The sequence below is a fragment of the Xenopus tropicalis genome, chromosome 1 (genome assembly GCF_000004195.4).
Source record: "Xenopus tropicalis strain Nigerian chromosome 1, UCB_Xtro_10.0, whole genome shotgun sequence".
Lineage (NCBI taxonomy): Eukaryota > Metazoa > Chordata > Amphibia > Anura > Pipidae > Xenopus > Xenopus tropicalis.
Window position 1 is genome coordinate 104624598 of NC_030677.2, and position 18875 is coordinate 104643472.

Here is an 18875-nt window from a genome sequence, read left to right on the forward strand (position 1 = left end):
ATCAAATAATTGCATGATTCAATTATTTTAACAGTGCTTATAGGGATTCTGTCATGATTTTTATGATGATTTTTTCATTTATAAATTACACAGTTTACAATGCAAATAATTCATTCTACCATTTAAAATGTTATTCTTGGACCAACAAATGTATTTTTTTAGCTGTAATATTGGTGTGTAGGCAGCCATCTCAGTGCATTGTGCCTGAGTCTAAGCTTTCACAAAGAGCCAGTGCTACACATTAGAACTGCTTTCAGGGAATCTATTGTTTTTCCTACTCCCATGTAACTGGAGTCCCAAGCTGGACTTGGATTTCTTACGATTGAATACTATTCTGATATCTGCTGGGAGCTGCTATTTTGCTACCTTCCCATTGTTCTGCTGATCGACTGCTTGATGGGGGACGATGCCACTTCAACTTGCAGCTCAGCAGTAAAGTGAGACTGATTACGGAAAGCCTGTCTCCCATAGACCCCATTTTAATCAAATAATTCAGATTTTTAAAATGGATTTTCTTTTTCTTTGTAAAAATAAAACAGTGATTTGTATTTGATCCCAACTAAGATATAATTAATCCTTACTGGATGCAAAATAATCCTGTTGGGTTTAATTTATGTTTTATTGATTTCTTAGTAGACTTAAGGTATGGAGATCCAAATTATGGAAAGACCCCTTATCCGGAATACCCTTGGTCTCAAGCATTCTGGATAACAGGTCCTATACCTGTATTAACTAATGTGTTTTCCCATGACAGTATTCCTAAAGCTGGCTATACAGACAATATTTCAAAAAACTAAATTTGGTACGAATTTTCTTGCATTTATGGCTGCATCTCCTTTTCACTTCCTTCTGTTCTGATTGTTTCGGCTAATCTGAATTATATGAACAATAGAAAGGCGGCCATACTTTAGAGTCTTTAACACTATCAGGCCATTTGGCCCCCAGGGTGGGCCTGTATAACTGACTGTCAAAAGTCTCTAATAGAACTGGTAAATTTCTTGTTAACAAGTCTCCAGAAAATTGTGTTTCAGCATGATACATTATGGATATATTTGTCAACACAGTAATCCACAAATCATATATCTTGGCCGTTTCCTTTATACAAAATGTAAAACATACGTTTAACTTATATTCTGATTGAAATATATTTATAGCATATTACCTGTTAACTGAAGTTTTTCTACTGCCCATAATCAGATCTACATCATCATATGTTTCATCTAGGGATTAAAAAAACAAACACTTTTATATGGATACTTGCAAGCACTTTTCTGCTTAAAATAGTACCAAACTCAGACTATACTGCTATTTTCAAAGCAGGAAATGTATCTGCATTTTCAGATCGGCTCGTTGATGTGGTCCCCGGACTGACTTTTCCTATGCCCGTCTTTATAATTTGATCGTTTGGCCCTGGATTCTCCCGATACTGCTCACCCGTAGGTGGGGATATTGGGAGAAGATCCGCTCACTTGGCGTTAAGTCTGTGTTTCTATGAGGCAGCTTTGTAGTTGAGCTACCCTTATGATGATTTCAAATGTCTTTAGTGGAGAAAAGTTGCCCAGAAAAACATGAACAAATGTTGTTACTTTAGCCTATGGAGTCTGCAATCAAATGATTGTCCTTCTGGCTTTGATAGAATATTTTGTTTTCATGACTGTAAGATGAATCTGCATCAAGAAAATTACTTCATCTGTCCAAAATATCAAGTTGGACTCCATGTTCTCTGATGCGTACCACGTATATGACTATTATAATTAAGTTAAAATATACTTTTAAAGTAGACATATCCCAATACATATCAATTGATATATATCTACATATAAAGTGAGCTTCTCACCAGAAATATACACAAATATATATTTAAATATAACTTTGTATTTTCAACTCACACATGTAAGAATGTATTTTATTAATTATATATTCCACCTTCCTACTTTATCTGTAAAGTCTTGATCCATCCCCTCTACTATTCATTATGTCTGTCCATGCGCAGTCTAGCTAGAAGTGCATTACACGCACAAGAGACATGCAGACCACAGACTGACTAGTGCTCCATGTGTGGCACAGGCAGATCTCCAGCTCCTAGCACATCTAATCCTCAGTGCTCCATGCCCCACTTAAATAGTAAAAGGCTCTCATTGCCATTTATCAGGAAGTTAGGAATAATATCCATATAAAGATAAGAGAGGAAATGCAAATCCAATGCCTGTATAGTATAGAAGAGAAGTGCATCAGGGCAGCTCTACAATATCAAGGTCTGTACCCTCTCTCCTTGTTCTAGGCTGGACTAGAGGCCTTAAGCAGGGAAGAAGTCAGGAATTGGGGCACAAGCTTCCTGTATACAAGTAATAATCTGTTTTATGGAGTAAGAAAAGCACAAAATAATTGTATTTAATTTACAACCAGAAATTACCTGCACACGCTTCTGGTATCACAAAATTTTGCAGTGAAGCTGCTTTGTTATTCCTAAATGGACTAAACTGAATAACATCTTCATAAAATTCTTGACTTTCTCTAAAAGAAAAAAAAAATGTAAGTTAAGATTGTACATTCAGTTGGAGAGGCAAGGTAACAGGTCTTAATCAGTGTTTACATTTACAATCGTTTTTTCTCCCATGGTTATTCTCTAAGGTCACCCCAAGGCTCACATTGCATATTTCAAACCCTATCATTAACAACAGTGAAATTGTCTAGAAAGGTTGTAGGTGCTTTACTTCATGCTAAATACAGCAGCTAAAATGCCTGAAACTGGGTGATTCTCCTTAAGACTGACATGACAGATTTTCTCTACGAGTTCATTACAATTAGCAGACAAACACACTGAAACTACTCCACACCCAACTGTTCACTTTAATAGAAAGTAGTATGGGTGGTTTTGGGTGCTTCTCCCCAATATGATATAAACCACAGATAAACACTTGATATGCCATCAGCCTTAGGCTCTGCAACTTTATATTTGTATCTTTGCTATCATACTATATTTAATTGCATAAGGTATCAAATTCAAAGCTATAAATGTTCCAATTTCATACTTATTACTACAATTACATTTGGAGGTAGAAGGAACTGATTTATAAACATAGGTATTCAATTTCCCCAGTGCAGTTGCCCAAAGCAACCAGTCAGATGCCTGCTTTCATTTTCTAACTGGTAATAGGCTGATCAAAACATGTGCAATTTAGCACCTATGTTAGTAAATAAGGATGTGGTTATAGAATATTTTATAATATCAGGTAGTCAACGTTATATTGTATATCTTTATACAAAACCCCAGGCCCACCTAACTTATGCCACTAACACCTGTGGGATTGTCAATGTATTTATCTCAAGGGTATATTTCCCTCCTGTTTAGTTTTTTTAAGGTACTGTGAAGTTGTTCATGGATTGCATTTTTATTATTCAAGGAAAAAGGTGCAGGTGACTCAGAGGTAGTTAGCTTTAACATTTTCAAGTCAGTGGTATTTAGGCAACAATACTCATTTAGTGCACGTACATTAGTGCAAGTAAATTAGCAATTAGTCCTGATCAGCTTTGATTAGTGATGAGCAAAATTATTCACCAGGCACAGATTTGCTGCCAAATTCCACATTTTTACCATTGGCATTTATTTCCGCGAAAAAAAAAATTGCTGCGAAAAAAAGTTCACTGAAAAATGCAGGAATAAAGACTGCAAAAAAACCATAACACCCTTTCACTTCAATGCATTTGGAGTGAGAAAAACACCCATTGATTTTAATACATCTTGTATGCCCTGTAGCATGCCCTCTGTAATTTACTAGATAGAAAATCATCTTTCAGAGCTTATGGAAGGTGGTTTTTGACCTAAACTCACTCAAAAATATGCATAAACTGTTATTTTTCTTCCCATGTCAGTCAGGTTTTCTGTCTTTTTTCATGTTATCAGCTCAGATTCTTGAATACATTGCAAATCACAATGCTTTATGTTTGTGCCAACATGGTTTTATTCATAACAGATCTTGCCAGACTAATTTATTTTGCCTTTAACAAGGGAAGCATAAGCAGGAACCTTGACTCTGAAATGGCAGTGGATGACATTTACTTGGACTTTGTGTTTCTGGGGTTTGATCTCAGGACCTCCTGATTGTTGGTTGCTGTACCTAACCATTGAGCCAGGAGAGCAGCTGCAAGAGCTCATTACTTATGTATTCTACCATGTACTTGTGTACTGGGCTTTGTGACATCATCCCAGCAGCCTTATTGGTTAGGTGGGGTCAGCCAATCAGGGCTGACTTTGCCCTATACAAACACAGCCCTCCTCACATTCCTTGCCTGAGCATTGGCCTAATCCCTAGCTCGTGTTCCCTGCTCTGGCTCCTGATTCTTCCTGCCTGGAAGAAAAGTGCAAAGTTATGCACTTAAAGAAGGGCACGTACCAGAGGCCACCACTTTAGAACGGAACGGAACTTTCATTTGAAGCAGCATAGGTGTTTTTTTAAAGTGAGGGCAGTGAGGTTGAGGAATGCCCTTCCCAGTGATGTTGTGATGGCAGATGCCTTTAGACATTTACAGATATATCCAAGGCTATTGTGATACTAAAATCTACAATTAGTATTGATGTTGGTATATATAGTTTATAGATAAGTTCGTATGGGTCTGTGTGTGTGCTGGGTTCACTTAGAGGGGTTAACCTTGATGGACTTTGGTCTTTTTTCAACCCAACTTAACTATGTAATTAAGGACATGAGTAAAACAGAGCAGCTGTAGTAACATTTATAGATATTTGAAATAACACAGCAATCTATGAATTTCCAAAATGTTTGCTGTATGCTCTGTGTCAAGGTCCTGTTTTGCAACACATGATGAGTAAGAGGACATTGGTTATTATGTAATTAATATGGCGAAGTACAGTCTGTTTAACTTTATTTTGGTTAATTTTAACTGTTGAAAACAAAGAAGAAACCACCCATTTTCTATTTTCTTCTGACCTGGTAAATGAATGAAGAAAAAAAGAAGTTATATAAGTTTCCTGTGGTTGAAGTAGTGGGAGAGCTTTGAGAGTTCTTTCTACATAAGGCTTAGCCCCAGTTAAGGCAAATTCCTTTGCTGGGTTATAAAAAAAATGCAGCCAGGGTACCATAGTGTAATAGCTTTGCTCTATTCACACTTTATTCAGATTTCTAACAGTTTTAAAAAATGAAAAACATTTGGCAAAGCTGAGATATGTGTTAGTTCATTGGAATTATGTTTGCCTACTATGAGCAGCTGAGCATAATTTCTGCTTTATGTAATGCTCTATTGCCAAGCACTGAGTAGTTCCACTGTTATCTAGTTCCAGAACAGGAGTTTTGGTTATTGAATAATGGAAGTACTGACAAGTATAGTTAAAAGCCCCTAACGTAGAATCATATGTTTGTATCTTTTGATAATTTATAGATATCTTTTAAAAAGAAAGTGTGTAGGTTCATATATTATATTCACAATCTAATCCTAACATTAATGGCAGTTATAGAAAACTTATCACTTTTATATTTACAGCTGATTTCTATATTTTACAACTGATTGCGGCTTGTTCCTTTTCTCTCGGTTCCCAAATTGAAAGTGCAAATTACTGCAATTGTGATTAAAGAAAAAATGACTTCTTAAAATTTGGCAACCACAGACTACAACAGTGGGACTTGAAATGTCTTTTCTCTCAGTACAGACTTTGTTTGGTATAGTAATATGTAGGTTGATGATATTTATTTTCTAGATTACTAGTCGCTATCTTTTTACTTCTGTAGTGGTCTGGGGGTGTCACTTATGTCCTTCATCTTTTTCTTTGTTGAACCTTGTCCTTATTACTAGTGATTATATAACAAAAGAGCAATTAGTTTTGTTAAATAATTTATTTGATTATTTGAATTTATTTTTTTAAAAACAGAAGTATATTTGGTTTGCATACTGTCATAATATCCTATGTATATTCCTTGTAATGGCTTCTGTATGTTTTGGCTATTAACTGAATATTTGTGGCTAAATAATGCAAAAGACTTTGAACAGATGGTTGAAAATCTTAGGACATGGTTCCTCCAGACCGATATTAAGTGCAGCACCCTACTTTCCACAAATGAAAGTGATTATATTCTCTTGGTTGATACCCTGGGACGGTGCTCTTGTTAGTAAAACCTGGGCCTGGGGTTCTTCCAGGAAGCACCATGGAGCGATCCTTTTCTTGCTTCTTCTTTCTTCATGCGGTTGTGCATGGGCAGTAGAGCCAGCCTTTTCATTATAATGCACATGTGTTGGCCCCAGGATTTTAAAGAAAGAAGACGCAGAAGAATAGAATAGCTCTATGGTGCTCGCTTTAAAGAACCCTGGAACAGGACAGTAATCTTCTAACAGGAGCTCTCCCCGAAAGTATTATTTATAAGTGAATACAATCACTTGGGGGTGCCTAACTTTTGGTGCCCCATGTGACTTTCCTTCTCTTTTAACCAAAAAATTGCTATTCTAGTTCCAGAAAGGATGGAATGACATGTTTCGAAATAATTATTTTCAGTGTAGAACTGGGCATTTCCTGGGCATTTTACAACTTTTGTAAGTATTTCTGGTGCAAGAGATTGACTGAAATTCTGAGAACTGCTAGGAACAGAACAATTATTGGTAACTTATGAGCAACGCTTAATGCTGACATATTCACTGGATGCTTGTTTTTACAACACATCCTCTTTCGGTGCATTGCACAATCTTAATTTTTAAAAATTATGTCATTACCTTTTTTCATTTTGCAGATTTGTAGCTTTATTACATGTATTTGTACATAAAAATTAACACGATCAAGTTTAGAAAGAATATTTGAAATGTATGGGCCTAAATACTTCTCTATTCCAGACATAGGTATTGGAGGGACTGTTACGAATCTATGCAGTGGCTTGCAAAAGTATTCGGCCCCCTTGAACTTTTCAACATTTTGTCACATTACAACCACAAACATGAATCAATTTTATTGGAATTCCACGTGAAAGACCAATACAAAGTGGTGTACACGTGAGAAGTGAAACGAAAATCATACATGATTCCAAACATTTTTTACAAATAAATAACTGCAAAGTGGGGTGTGCGTAATTTTTCAGCCCCCTTTGGTCTGAGTGCAGTCAGTTGCCCATAGACATTGCCCGATGAGTGCTAATGACTAAATAGAGTGCACCTGTGTGTAATCTAATGTCAGTACAAATACAGCTGCTCTGTGACGGCCTCAGAGGTTGTCTAAGAGAATATTGGGAGCAACAACACCATGAAGTCCAAAGAACACACCAGACAGGTCAGGGATAAAGTTATTGAGAAATTTAAAGCAGGCTTAGGCTACAAAAAGATTTCCAAAGCCTTGAACATCCCACGGAGCACTGTTCAAGCGATCATTCGGAAATGGAAGGAGTATGGCACAACTGTAAACCTACCAAGACAAGGCCGCCCACCTAAACTCACAGGCCGAACAAGGAGAGCGCTGATCAGAAATGCAGCCAAGAGGCCCATGGTGACTCTGGACGAGCTGCAGAGATCTACAGCTCAGGTGGGGGAATCTGTCCATAGGACAACTATTAGTCATGCACTGCACAAAGTTGGCCTTTATGGAAGAGTGGCAAGAAGAAAGCCATTGTTAACAGAAAACCATAAGAAGTCCCGTTTGCAGTTTGCCACAAGCCATGTGGGGGACACAGCAAACATGTGGAAGAAGGTGTTCTGGTCAGATGGGACCAAAATGGAACTTTTTGGCCAAAATGCAAAACGCTATGTGTGGCAGAAAACTAACACTGCACATCACTCTGAACACACCATCCCCACTGTCAAATATGGTGGTGGCAGCATCATGCTCTGGGGGTGCTTCTCTTCAGCAGGGACAGGGAAGCTGGTCAGAGTTGATGGGAAGATGGATGGAGCCCAATACAGGGCAATCTTGGAAGAAAACCTCTTGGAGTCTGCAAAAGACTTGAGACTGGGGTGGAGGTTCACCTTCCAGCAGGACAACGACCCTAAACATAAAGCCAGGGCAACAATGGAATGGTTTAAAACAAAACATATCCATGTGTTAGAATGGCCCAGTAAAAGTCCAGATCTAAATCCAATGGAGAATCTGTGGCAAGATCTGAAAACTGCTGTTCACAAACGCTGTCCATCTAATCTGACTGAGCTGGAGCTGTTTTGCAAAGAAGAATGGGCAAGGATTTCAGTCTCTAGATGTGCAAAGCTGGTAGAGACATACCCTAAAAGACTGGCAGCTGTAATTGCAGCAAAAGGTGGTTCTACAAAGTATTGACTCAGGGGGCTGAATAATTACGCACACCCCACTTTGCAGTTATTTATTTGTAAAAAATGTTTGGAATCATGTATGATTTTCCTTCCACTTCTCACATGTACACCACTTTGTATTGGTCTTTCACGTGGAATTCCAATAAAATTGATTCATGTTTGTGGCTGTAATGTGACAAAATGTGGAAAAGTTCAAGGGGGCCGAATACTTTTGCAAGCCACTGTATATATATATATATATATATATATATATATATATATATATATATATATATATATATATATATATAGTCCACATCTCGTAGGAAAGAACCGCACTCTCAGGGCTTAAACAGCAAAAAATAAATTTATTGAAGAACAAAACCTGACGTTTCGGCTGTGGCTACAGCCTTTCTCGAAGCCACAGCCGAAACGTCAGGTTTTGTTCTTCAATAAATTTATTTTTTGCTGTTTAAGCCCTGAGAGTGCGGTTCTTTCCTACGAGATGTGGACTCTAAATAACTTTTTTGAAAGTGCACCCAGGCCACCAAAGTTACTCCAATCGTGAGTGCCGACTTTCCTGTATTTTATATATATATATTTTTTTATTTTTTAATTTAGTAATTATCCAACTAACTACATGAACTTAAATTGTCATAAGTGTCCACAGAGTAAAAGAAGGGTTAAGGGGGAATTACTTGCCCTCCCCTTCTAATATTGAAATATTTCCCAGATCTTCGTAGTGGTGTTTATATAGCTAAAGGATCACAGCCATTGATGATTTTTGTGCCTCTTCTCTGATAGTATTGCACTAGTGATGACTGAATTTTTTCACCAGGCATGGATTCGTAGTGAAAATCTGCATTTTGCTATTGCCATTTTTTTTTGGCAAAATGCTGCATCATTTAGCAGTGAAAAAAATTCTATTGGTTATCTTTTGGACTGTAAGATCTCGTGATCAGGGCCCTCTTCTTATTGTCTTCTAACAATATGCAGTTGTTATTTTGTACATATACTCTGGTAAAATGTTTCTTTTTTAATGTGCCAAGCTGTTATGTATTCTGTTTGTATCTTCTTACTTTGAACAGTGCTGTGGGAGATGATGGTTCAATATAAATGATTTATAAATACTACTCCTGATAATTATGTTATGTTCAATGCTTTTCTGTTATTTACAGTACATGCTCAACTTAAACTGCACCCATAGTTACAATATTATAAACTGAGGCCTGGTTTGTGGATTTGCAGAGAAATTAATTTCCTTTAAATTATCGCTGAGACTTGACTTTACAATTAAAAAAAAAAACAAAATTATAGCCTGCTCATAAATAAAATGTTAATCAAATAAAGGAAGTTGTTTTCCAATGGTCATTTATGGAAAAAGGAAGTTTGTTCTATGAGCACCACAATTAATATCAGCACATTTTTATATGACTTTCAAGGTCAAAATACATTTATTTCTTGTGCATTTAATTTTTATTAATTTATAAACTCATGTGGAAAAGATATTGACACAAGCGTCTACATTATCCTTCTGTTACAGAAGAAACAGTGTAAACAAAAGTAACATAATACAGAATAAAGATAGCAGAACAGTGAAAGGGATACTGACACTTCTTCACAAGTTGTGGCATTTATCTTGTGCACTTACTTTCACTTTTTTCACTTTTGTTCACTTTTGTACAACATTCACATCTAACAGTTCACATTAAAAGAACAATCAGGATCAGCAGAGGGATGATTCTGAGGTGCACATTTTTTGTGCACCTCAGAATCATCCCTCTGCTGATCCTTCACTTTTGTATGGACCTTGTGCTGAGTGGAAGGAGTAAACAGTACAGTTGCTTTTTCACTTCCTTATATGATATCAGGCGTAATACAAGCAGCAGACTTTACTCTTATTGGCTGTGTCTCCTATCAGTTGGAGTGCAGCAGTATGTTAGATTTGAGATATGCTGTTTGCCTATGTCATTGGAAGGGATACATTAATCAATGATGTTTTAATTTATGCAGCTGGTTAGAGTGCACAAGTAAGCAATGGATTGGTCCAATAGTAATAAAGTAAGGGCAAAGCCTGGACATGATGATGTAAGTACATAGGAAGTTCTCAGTGTGTCAGGTTCAAAATAGTCCACTCCCATCTTTTCAGAAAACTGATCAGAGAGACAGAAGAAGGGCTGATTAAACAGGCATAAAAAGTAGCTTTTACAGTGACCTCTTTTTTTTTTAATTGAAAATATATTTTGTAACACATTGAGAGCACTGTTGGTTACTTAATAAGATTTGGACATTAAAGGAGAACTATACACCCCGGGTGCAAAAAGCACCCATAACTATCACTGCCTAGACCCCCACTCACCTCTACTTTATAGCATTGTTTTTAAGTTTAATGTCTGTCCGTATCTCTAACCGCTAACTTCTTTCCGGGTCTCTCCGCCGATACGAACCTGCTTGCGCATGCGCAGTTGGAGGTAGCAAGAAATCTGCTTCAACTGCACATGCACAAGCAGGTTCGTATCGGCGGTGAGACCCGAAGTGTCTTCAGTCAGTGCAGCTCCTGAGCATTATTAGCTAGCGGTTAGCGATACGGACAGTCATTAAACTTAAAAACAATACCATAAGAGAGAGGTGAGGGAGTTCTAGGCAGTGATAGTTATGGGTGCTTTTTGTGCCAGGGGGTATAGTTCTCCTTTAAAGGTGAACAACCCCTTTAAATTTCACAGGGCTACTTTCCCTCTGCCAACAACCTATAACTTACTGAGGAAATATAGCTTGGTCACTAGGTCTTGTGGTTGATAGACTCACTAGGTGCATTGTCACATAAATCACAAACCATTCATGATCTGACTTTCATCTAGCCAGAACTGAGGATGTCTTAAGAATTCAGTGGATTGGGCACCCACCTCCATTGCATGTTTTGCCAAATAAAAGCAGTACATAAAAAATACTTGCTCCTCAACTTTATAGTTTCTAAACTGTATGAGAACTACTGTTCTTCTGTTCTTATTTTGTATTTTTTTTAAAATAAATTCAGATGATCCTAAAAGATTTATCTCAATGAGTTTTTAGATTAGATTAAATTGAACTTGATTGTCATTACACATGTATAAATACAGGGTAACGAAATGTGATTTAGCATCTAATCAGAAATGCAAGAAGCAGCAGTATACAGTATATACAATATGGTACAATGTACAGTACAGTACAGTGAAGTTGAAATATGTACAAATAAAAAGGGGGCAATATAGGCAGGTAGAAATAATTTAGGCATTACTATACATGAAGGTGAATAAGGTGCATAGTGAAATGATAAAAGAACATGGAGGTTCAGCGGGGGGCAGAGTTCAATAAGGAAACAGCTGTGGGAAAGCTGATCAATTTGCTTGTTCAATTTGCTACAGTGGTACAAAATGATGCTGTATGACTGACATTCTATGCAAAAGAAAGGTTAAAGTTAAAGGGATACTTTATGGTACTGGATACTGATTTTTATGTGTACTTGTGTGTGTACTTATGGTGTACTTTTTATTTCTAAATTACACTGTTTACATAGCAAATAATTCACTCTACCATTTAATATTTCATTCTTGAACCAACAAATGTATTTTTTTAGTTGTAATATTGGTGTGCAGGCAGCCATCTCAAATAAAAACAACAACAGATCTAATGAATTACCTTTTTAAATTATTTTCTTTTCTTCTATTTGTATTCTTTTAGTTATGTAAGTTTATATTTTTGCAGCAAGTGACTATCTTTATTTAAAGTTTCTGGTGCACAATAGTATATCAATAGTATATTGATGTTACACTGAGATCTTGAATGTGATGTCACAAGAATTTTATTGGTGCCTTCTATCTATAGATGTAGTTGACATATAGAGTTACATAGGTCATAGCAGTTGTCCAAAAATCGCAGTGCTATTTACACAAACCAGTTTACACACAAGCCTTATATATATAACTTTGTGTATCCTTTTAAGTGAGAAAAACTCAGGAAGACCATAGTTTCATTCAATAGTGAAAGAAAATCTGAGAATTTTGCTAGGGGTAACTGATCTGGTAACTGATATATTTATAAGCATGATATTTATAAGCATGCCGAAATGTAAAACATATACATCCATACATATAAATTTGGCACTTACCTTACTGATCTTCGAATGCTGCGTGATGGAGAGCAGGTAGCAAGATTGGGCTGAGAGTGTGATGCAAAAATTTTAGGAGGTTCTCTTCTAACATCTAAAAGAAAAATTACAAAAGGGAAAAATATAAATGTTATGACATTTCAACTGTGTAGGTGATGGGAACATTTTTATTTGAGGATTGTAGAGAATAATTTATTGGTACACTTCTGTGTAAACTACATTTTACATGTGCAAGGATTTTGTAATGTCAACATGTTGGCTGATGCGATTGGTTGAACAAACATGACATTAGATAGAAATACTCAGAAATAATCTGAGCTAGATGACTTGATAGGCCAAGAACACATGGATAGAGAAGGCTGGCAATTATGTTATTTATTTACTCACACCATTTTCTATTCCATACTAACCACAGCCATGGGGGGTTAGAAAAGGCCAAAACTTTTTGAACCTCTTTGAAGAGAGCAATTCCCAGTTATTGGTGGATAATTAAATGTAACCTTATGGAATCTTCTTCTAGCCTATACAAAGAGCACATTAAAAAAGTAAATATTTTTGTATCTGATCTGTTTTGGAGGTAATGATAGACAGATAGATAGATAGATAGATTGATAGATGATAGATAGATTTTGCAATTGTTCTCCTATGAATTTGAGTGATTTATTGGAGGAAGATGAGACTTTAACACATTTGACACATTTGAATGGATTGTGAATTAGAAACCAAGAGGTACCTGCCTGTAAGGGCATTATAAAAATATTCTATTGGGAACTTAGCAGCCCATAAAACATTAGGGTGCTTTGTAAATGGTTCCTAGTATCTCTGGTATAAATTCCAAAGGAAAAAAAGTTCATCATTTTATGTAATACATCAAAACTTGACTGTTCTCTAGATTTTATATAAGCACTGATTGGTCGGAAAGATCAACCTTAGGTTTGAAAAAAAAAAAAGAAGTAAAGCAGGCACAAATAAATGTATGTAGCAGTATGCTATAGCTGCAACGTAGGATGTGAAATACTGTGTGCGCTTGTGCATATAATAATAATGTGCATCCCAAAACTTGTATAAATAATAATTACCTGTATTACTTCTCATAACTACATAGTCCCCAAAATCATCCAATGGTTTGAATTTATCCAAATCTACATAAGGGGGACGTGCAGGTTTCTTTGGTTTTGGCCCAAGGACAGCTTTACTTGGCAAGAGTTTTAACTTGGGAATATCATCAAATTTGTCCTTTGGAGGTGTGTTAAATTTTGGTGAGGGATTGGTAGACATGTCCACAGAAGGCCTGGCAACATAACCAGGTTTTGGTAATAAAGGTTTTATCGGTAATGTCGGCTTAGCATTACTATTGTTTTGAACATTCTTTTCACTTGTTTCAGTCTGAACTTTTAAGTTGCTTCTGCTTGTAAAACTTTGATGTGAAAGTGCATTATTCCCTGTAGTTTTAAACCGATTTTGGCTTGAGAATTGTGGTAATTCTGGGGAAGATGTTGATTTGGGTAAAGGTCTTGGAAAAACCTGGTTAGTAGCGGTCCCAACATTTGGTTTGATGGGTTTGATGGGTATAGTTGGTTTGGTTCTAGTAGAAGGTGGATGAAGTTTAATTTTATTGTCTTCTACATTTTTTTGAAATCTTGACCGCAGACTTTTAAAATCTTCTGTTTCTGCCTGTAATGTTGAAAAATAAATAGATAAATAAAAAGTTATATAGGATGATATCTAAAGCACCTGCATTTGTTTGTGTCTTTCTAGAACCCTTAAGCATAAATCTTACCGTGTCATCTCTAAAAGTAAGTTGCCCTTTATCGGCAGAAATCAAGTTTCAGCTGAATATCCACAAGATTGCCAAGGAATGTTTAAACATTCTTTAGGGCAACATTTTTAAAATACCACCACTGTAATAAGAATAATTAACACATAATATGTCCCCACAACCTATATTTTGGAAAACATCCCACAGAATACAACACATTGCAACATAATATATTGCAATACATTAGTTATCTTGTAACAGCTTTTTAACAAATATTGCTACATATCAGCATAAGTTAACTGTACAGCACTGTACCTCCTACATGACCTTGGGCACACACACACACACACGCACATATATTTGTGTCCCCAAAATATATATAAATATTCGGGTGACTTGAAAATATAAATATGGTGCCCTGTTTTTCATGGATGAGATTTTGTGACCAGATTATTTGAAAATTTAGGGACATGTCTAAAAGATCCAGCTGGAAGGGCTGAAATCAGTTTATTTCAAATGCAATCTGTGCAGCCCTGCAACATATATTTATTAGTGTGTCCCTAAATTTTCAAGTGATCTGGTCAGGGTAGAAATATAGGTTCATGATGCGCTGTGGCTTGTTACAAATTGAAAATAAACAAACATTAAGGACTTGCTAGCATCTTGCACCACTGGAACTCCTGACAGCAAGTCATAATGAATTAGAATACAGCACACATAAGTTCATCACTGCCTTAGGGGTCCTAGTTGCCTGAGCCAGCCAAGTTGATGCCACCCCCCACACTCCCCCCATGCTTACCTGTTTTGCATCAGAGGGGGGTAAGGGGGGCGTGCATCGCTATCCCAGAGAGCTCAATAGTGTTTTCTGCATTAGAGGAGCTGAACTTTCACTTTAAAAATCTGAATTTCGGCTCTTTAAGTGGCTTTTTGACACCCCTGGTAACTTGCTGGGTGCTGCCGCCTGAGGTGACTCAGGCTCATGGCAGCAGCGCCCCTCCATAAGTTGCATATATAGGTAATTTGGGTTAAAAAAGATAATAGTCCATCAAGTTCAACCCCTCCAAATGATCCTTAGTGCCTATATGGACACATACATACACAGACCTATTCCAATACACTATATACATATTTATATACATGTTTATATAAATATATACATATTATAAAGAACCCCCTATTGTAAAATATTGGGATATTATAAGTCACCGAGGAGTTCCATAACCAAGGCCGAAGGAACTCCAAAGTGACTTGTAATATCCTCACATTTTACAACAGGGGGTACTTTATTTATTATAATGTACATCACTAAGCTCCAATTATAACTGATGACATCACTAACCACCGTTTATAAGGATACAATTTACAGTTTGGTCCCATAGGGAAATGACCAAACTGTATATTATATACATATATGCTGTATAAATTGCCTTTCCCACAGGCAACAAAAAAGCTGAAAATACTTTCCCTGTAAAACCTATAAATGTGTAAAAATCAAGAAATCAAGAGTCACTGCACAATAAAAAATGCACTTAACCAAGTATTTGGCATACATAAGTATAAATAGCATGGTAATGTCCCAGTTAAAAATGTATTATAAAACTAATGTCAGATAATAGACATGCAAGGAAACAGTTCTATATTTTGGGGCCTTTTGTGGTACGTTTAAGTGTAGAAACATGACCTAATTAATTTAACACATTCAGCACCTTCAGCACAAGAACATTTACTTCCTCAAAAAAGAAAAAAAAAAGTTCACTTAACTTAGTTACTAAGCAGCACTGAGAGTCCTACTTCCCTCATGCCCCTTCACCCATTTAAAAAAAAATAAAAAAATTAAACCAGCTATTACCAAAGATCAAAATGCATGTGTCTGGTGTAAGTTCACCTCTTGGACAATATTACAGGAATTGATGGGTTATGGCTTTTATTCACTTGAATAGGAAACAAGGTGTGAGCTCTTCTAGTTCTGAAAAAGCTCCCCAGAGAATTATAAGGAACAAAACTAGTTCATTCCTGCACTTAGAAGCATTTTCCACTTAAGTGAAAGGGATGCACTTAAAGGTGTTTGTCAAGCGAAAATAGGCTTGGCTGAAAAGGACCCTGTGTTATGTTAAGGCTGAAATATAGAATAAACTTAAATGGGAACTATACCCATGGGCGCTAAAAGCCCCCTTAACTATCACTGCCTCTCTGTCTCACCTCTCCCTTATAGCATAGTTCCGAAGTTTAAACGCTGTACCTATCGCTAACCGCTAGCTAAAACAGCAGAATAGCTCAGCAGCATACCTGCCCGACATCTTCTTACCAACTGAAGACACTTTGGGTCTCACTGCCGATATGAACCTGCTTGCGCATGCGCAGTTGGGGGTAGCAGGAAATCAACATTAACTGCGCATGTCGGCGGTGAGAAGCGAAGAATCTTCAGTTGCTAAGAAGATATCGGCCAGGTACGCCATGTATAAGCTAGGCACATCTCCCCTACCCAAACCATACCATTTGTACTGCATATATCCCCTCTGTTCACCAACACGATTGCTGGTGGCAAACTATATTTGATTGCCTATGCTGTAATGTAAAATCATATTAGGTAAAGATATTTTCTTATTTTCATGGGTCTACATCCAATATTGAGTCTATTTAAATAAGAAACAATAGTCTATCCAGCTTTATATTGTCAGATGAAAATGCATCATGCAGTGTGTTTCCTTCAGAAGATTTGAAATCATCATCATGCACAACTGCATGTGCTGTCTGATAATACATCCCACAAAATCTCCTGAGTAGCCTAGATCACCTGATTTGAACCGACTCAAAAATACTCATTTTTTTCAAATTACTCTATTCTGTGCCCCTTTTTCCTGCCACAGACATGCAGATTTCAGATTGCTACTACAACAGCCACAGCCAATACTACAATAATAAGTGATTGTTATATAGTTCTGGAAATTTAAAAGCATTATTATACACATATGCATTAGAGGTTCTAATTTTCTGTTGATAGACTTGTGTTAGGATACTTAATCTGTGTCTTTGTGGTGCCATAATTTAATTCTAAATTGATCCACTAGAATGGGGTATCAGATTTTTTGTTCTGCATTATCTAATGTCAGGGACACTTTAAGAAACCAGAGGGCCGAGGGCAAAATTATTTTTTGTGGGCCTCCGCAGCCACCTTACAACTGCGGCAGTGCTTCAATCAAGCAGGCAAACTTGAATATAATAAAGCAACAAAACAATTGTCTATTCTTCCCAAAGTAGCACCATGATGAATAAACAGTTATGGCATAATAATAAAACACACTCACAAAATGCGATAAAGCAGTGGCTGTAAAAATGTGGTTATTTATTTAGAAATGGCAGGGGATGGCCTGATGTACAATCTAAATAAAACACTATTTGCACAGTGGCTACATTTTTACTTGTGTGCCCTCATTTTGTGATTGCAATACTAACCTAACTTTCCAAACAAACCTATTTCTGACATTTCTTGCTAGTGCTAGAGAGGGCTGTTTATATTTAGCCATAGGGAACAGGGACAAACGGAACATCCAAAGTTCCTTTCAGAATCTTTATTGTTTTAGAACTTTCTTTTTCATTATCAGTATTATAATATATTAATATGTAGCATTTCCTTTTTAGACCTACACTAAGTTTTGATAAAGGGAAGTAAAATCCTTTCTATGAAAAGTTGCAATTCCAATGGCCAATTAGGAAAGTAGGCCTTACCCCAGCACTGCCTGGGAAAGCAAATCAGTTTTGTATTGCAGTTTTGTATAGTAAATGTATCATAATTATTTATTTATTAAGCACTACAAATGTACTCAGGGCTTTACAAGGCATAAACACAAACAAGGGTTTAAATACTCATTAAATTAAATAGGTTAAGACGGTAAGCGGTTTCTGTACCCAGTAGGCATGAAGTCCCTGCCCTGAATACCTTACAGTTTACTAGTAAGTCCTTTTTCAGGCAAAAGGACCACATAACCAACCTAAGCACTATTGAAAGTTCTTAGGTACAGCAAAACTCCCATTTTACTTTTTTCAGTGGAAAATCTAGAAAGGTGGGAGAAGGTAAAATCGGGTAAACGTAGGAAAGTAAAATTAAGGTTTCACTGTAGAATTGGTTTGCATAGTAAAATTTTTTTTAATGGAAAACTATACCCCCAAAATGAATACTTAACCAACAAATAGTTTATATCATATTAAGTGACCTTTCAAAGAATCCTTTTACATGTTTTACCTTGATCTCTGAGGGAACATTTTGTGTGTGCATATTCTAGGGCTAAGAATGAATTAACTCTATCTGGCCTGCAAGTGCTGTGTGCTTTCTGTTTATATTTTGTGCCTTGTGATGCCTGTGCTTCTGTGAGGATGGGCAACATTGCTCAGCAAAAAAAAAACCAGTATAACCAACTCTAATGCATACCTATATATGTTGTAGGGAAGGTAAAGTCTACCAGACTTGAAGGGCCAACTCAACTCCTAACCAGCGAGAGAAAGCAGCCAGTGATTTCCTCATATTGTTCTCCAGCTGGATAATAAACAACCAGAACCTCACAACTCACCTCCACAAAAAAAAACAAATCTCCACCAAAGACCCCAGCTTTTTATTAGAAATATTATATCTGTTTCTGGCTCTAAATGAAACTTATACCTATGGAACTTGTGATCCCAGGAGGCGGCCCTTAATTCTTCACAACATTACACATATTGGCAGTGCATTTCAGGCCAGCATCAAAAACCGTA

The 18875-nt window shown here is 36.6% G+C and overlaps 1 protein-coding gene across 2 annotated transcripts in view; it reads right to left on the reverse strand.

Moving 5' to 3' along the window:
* The window catches only part of pram1 (PML-RARA regulated adaptor molecule 1), a 49208-nt gene that overhangs the window by 22410 nt on the left and 7923 nt on the right, over positions 1-18875 (reverse strand). The window contains exons 1-5 of one of the 2 annotated variants that reach the window (XM_031905404.1): positions 16416-16456; positions 13450-14044; positions 12371-12464; positions 2414-2514; positions 1163-1220 (exon numbers count right to left, since the gene is read on the reverse strand). In XM_031905404.1, the coding sequence (XP_031761264.1) occupies positions 1163-1220; positions 2414-2514; positions 12371-12464; positions 13450-13648 (452 nt within the window). In that variant the 5' untranslated portion in view covers positions 13649-14044; positions 16416-16456. Of the gene's footprint in view, positions 1-1162; positions 1221-2413; positions 2515-12370; positions 12465-13449; positions 14045-16415; positions 16457-18875 lie in introns of those variants that run through there. The other variant, XM_002934792.5, reaches the window with a different exon arrangement.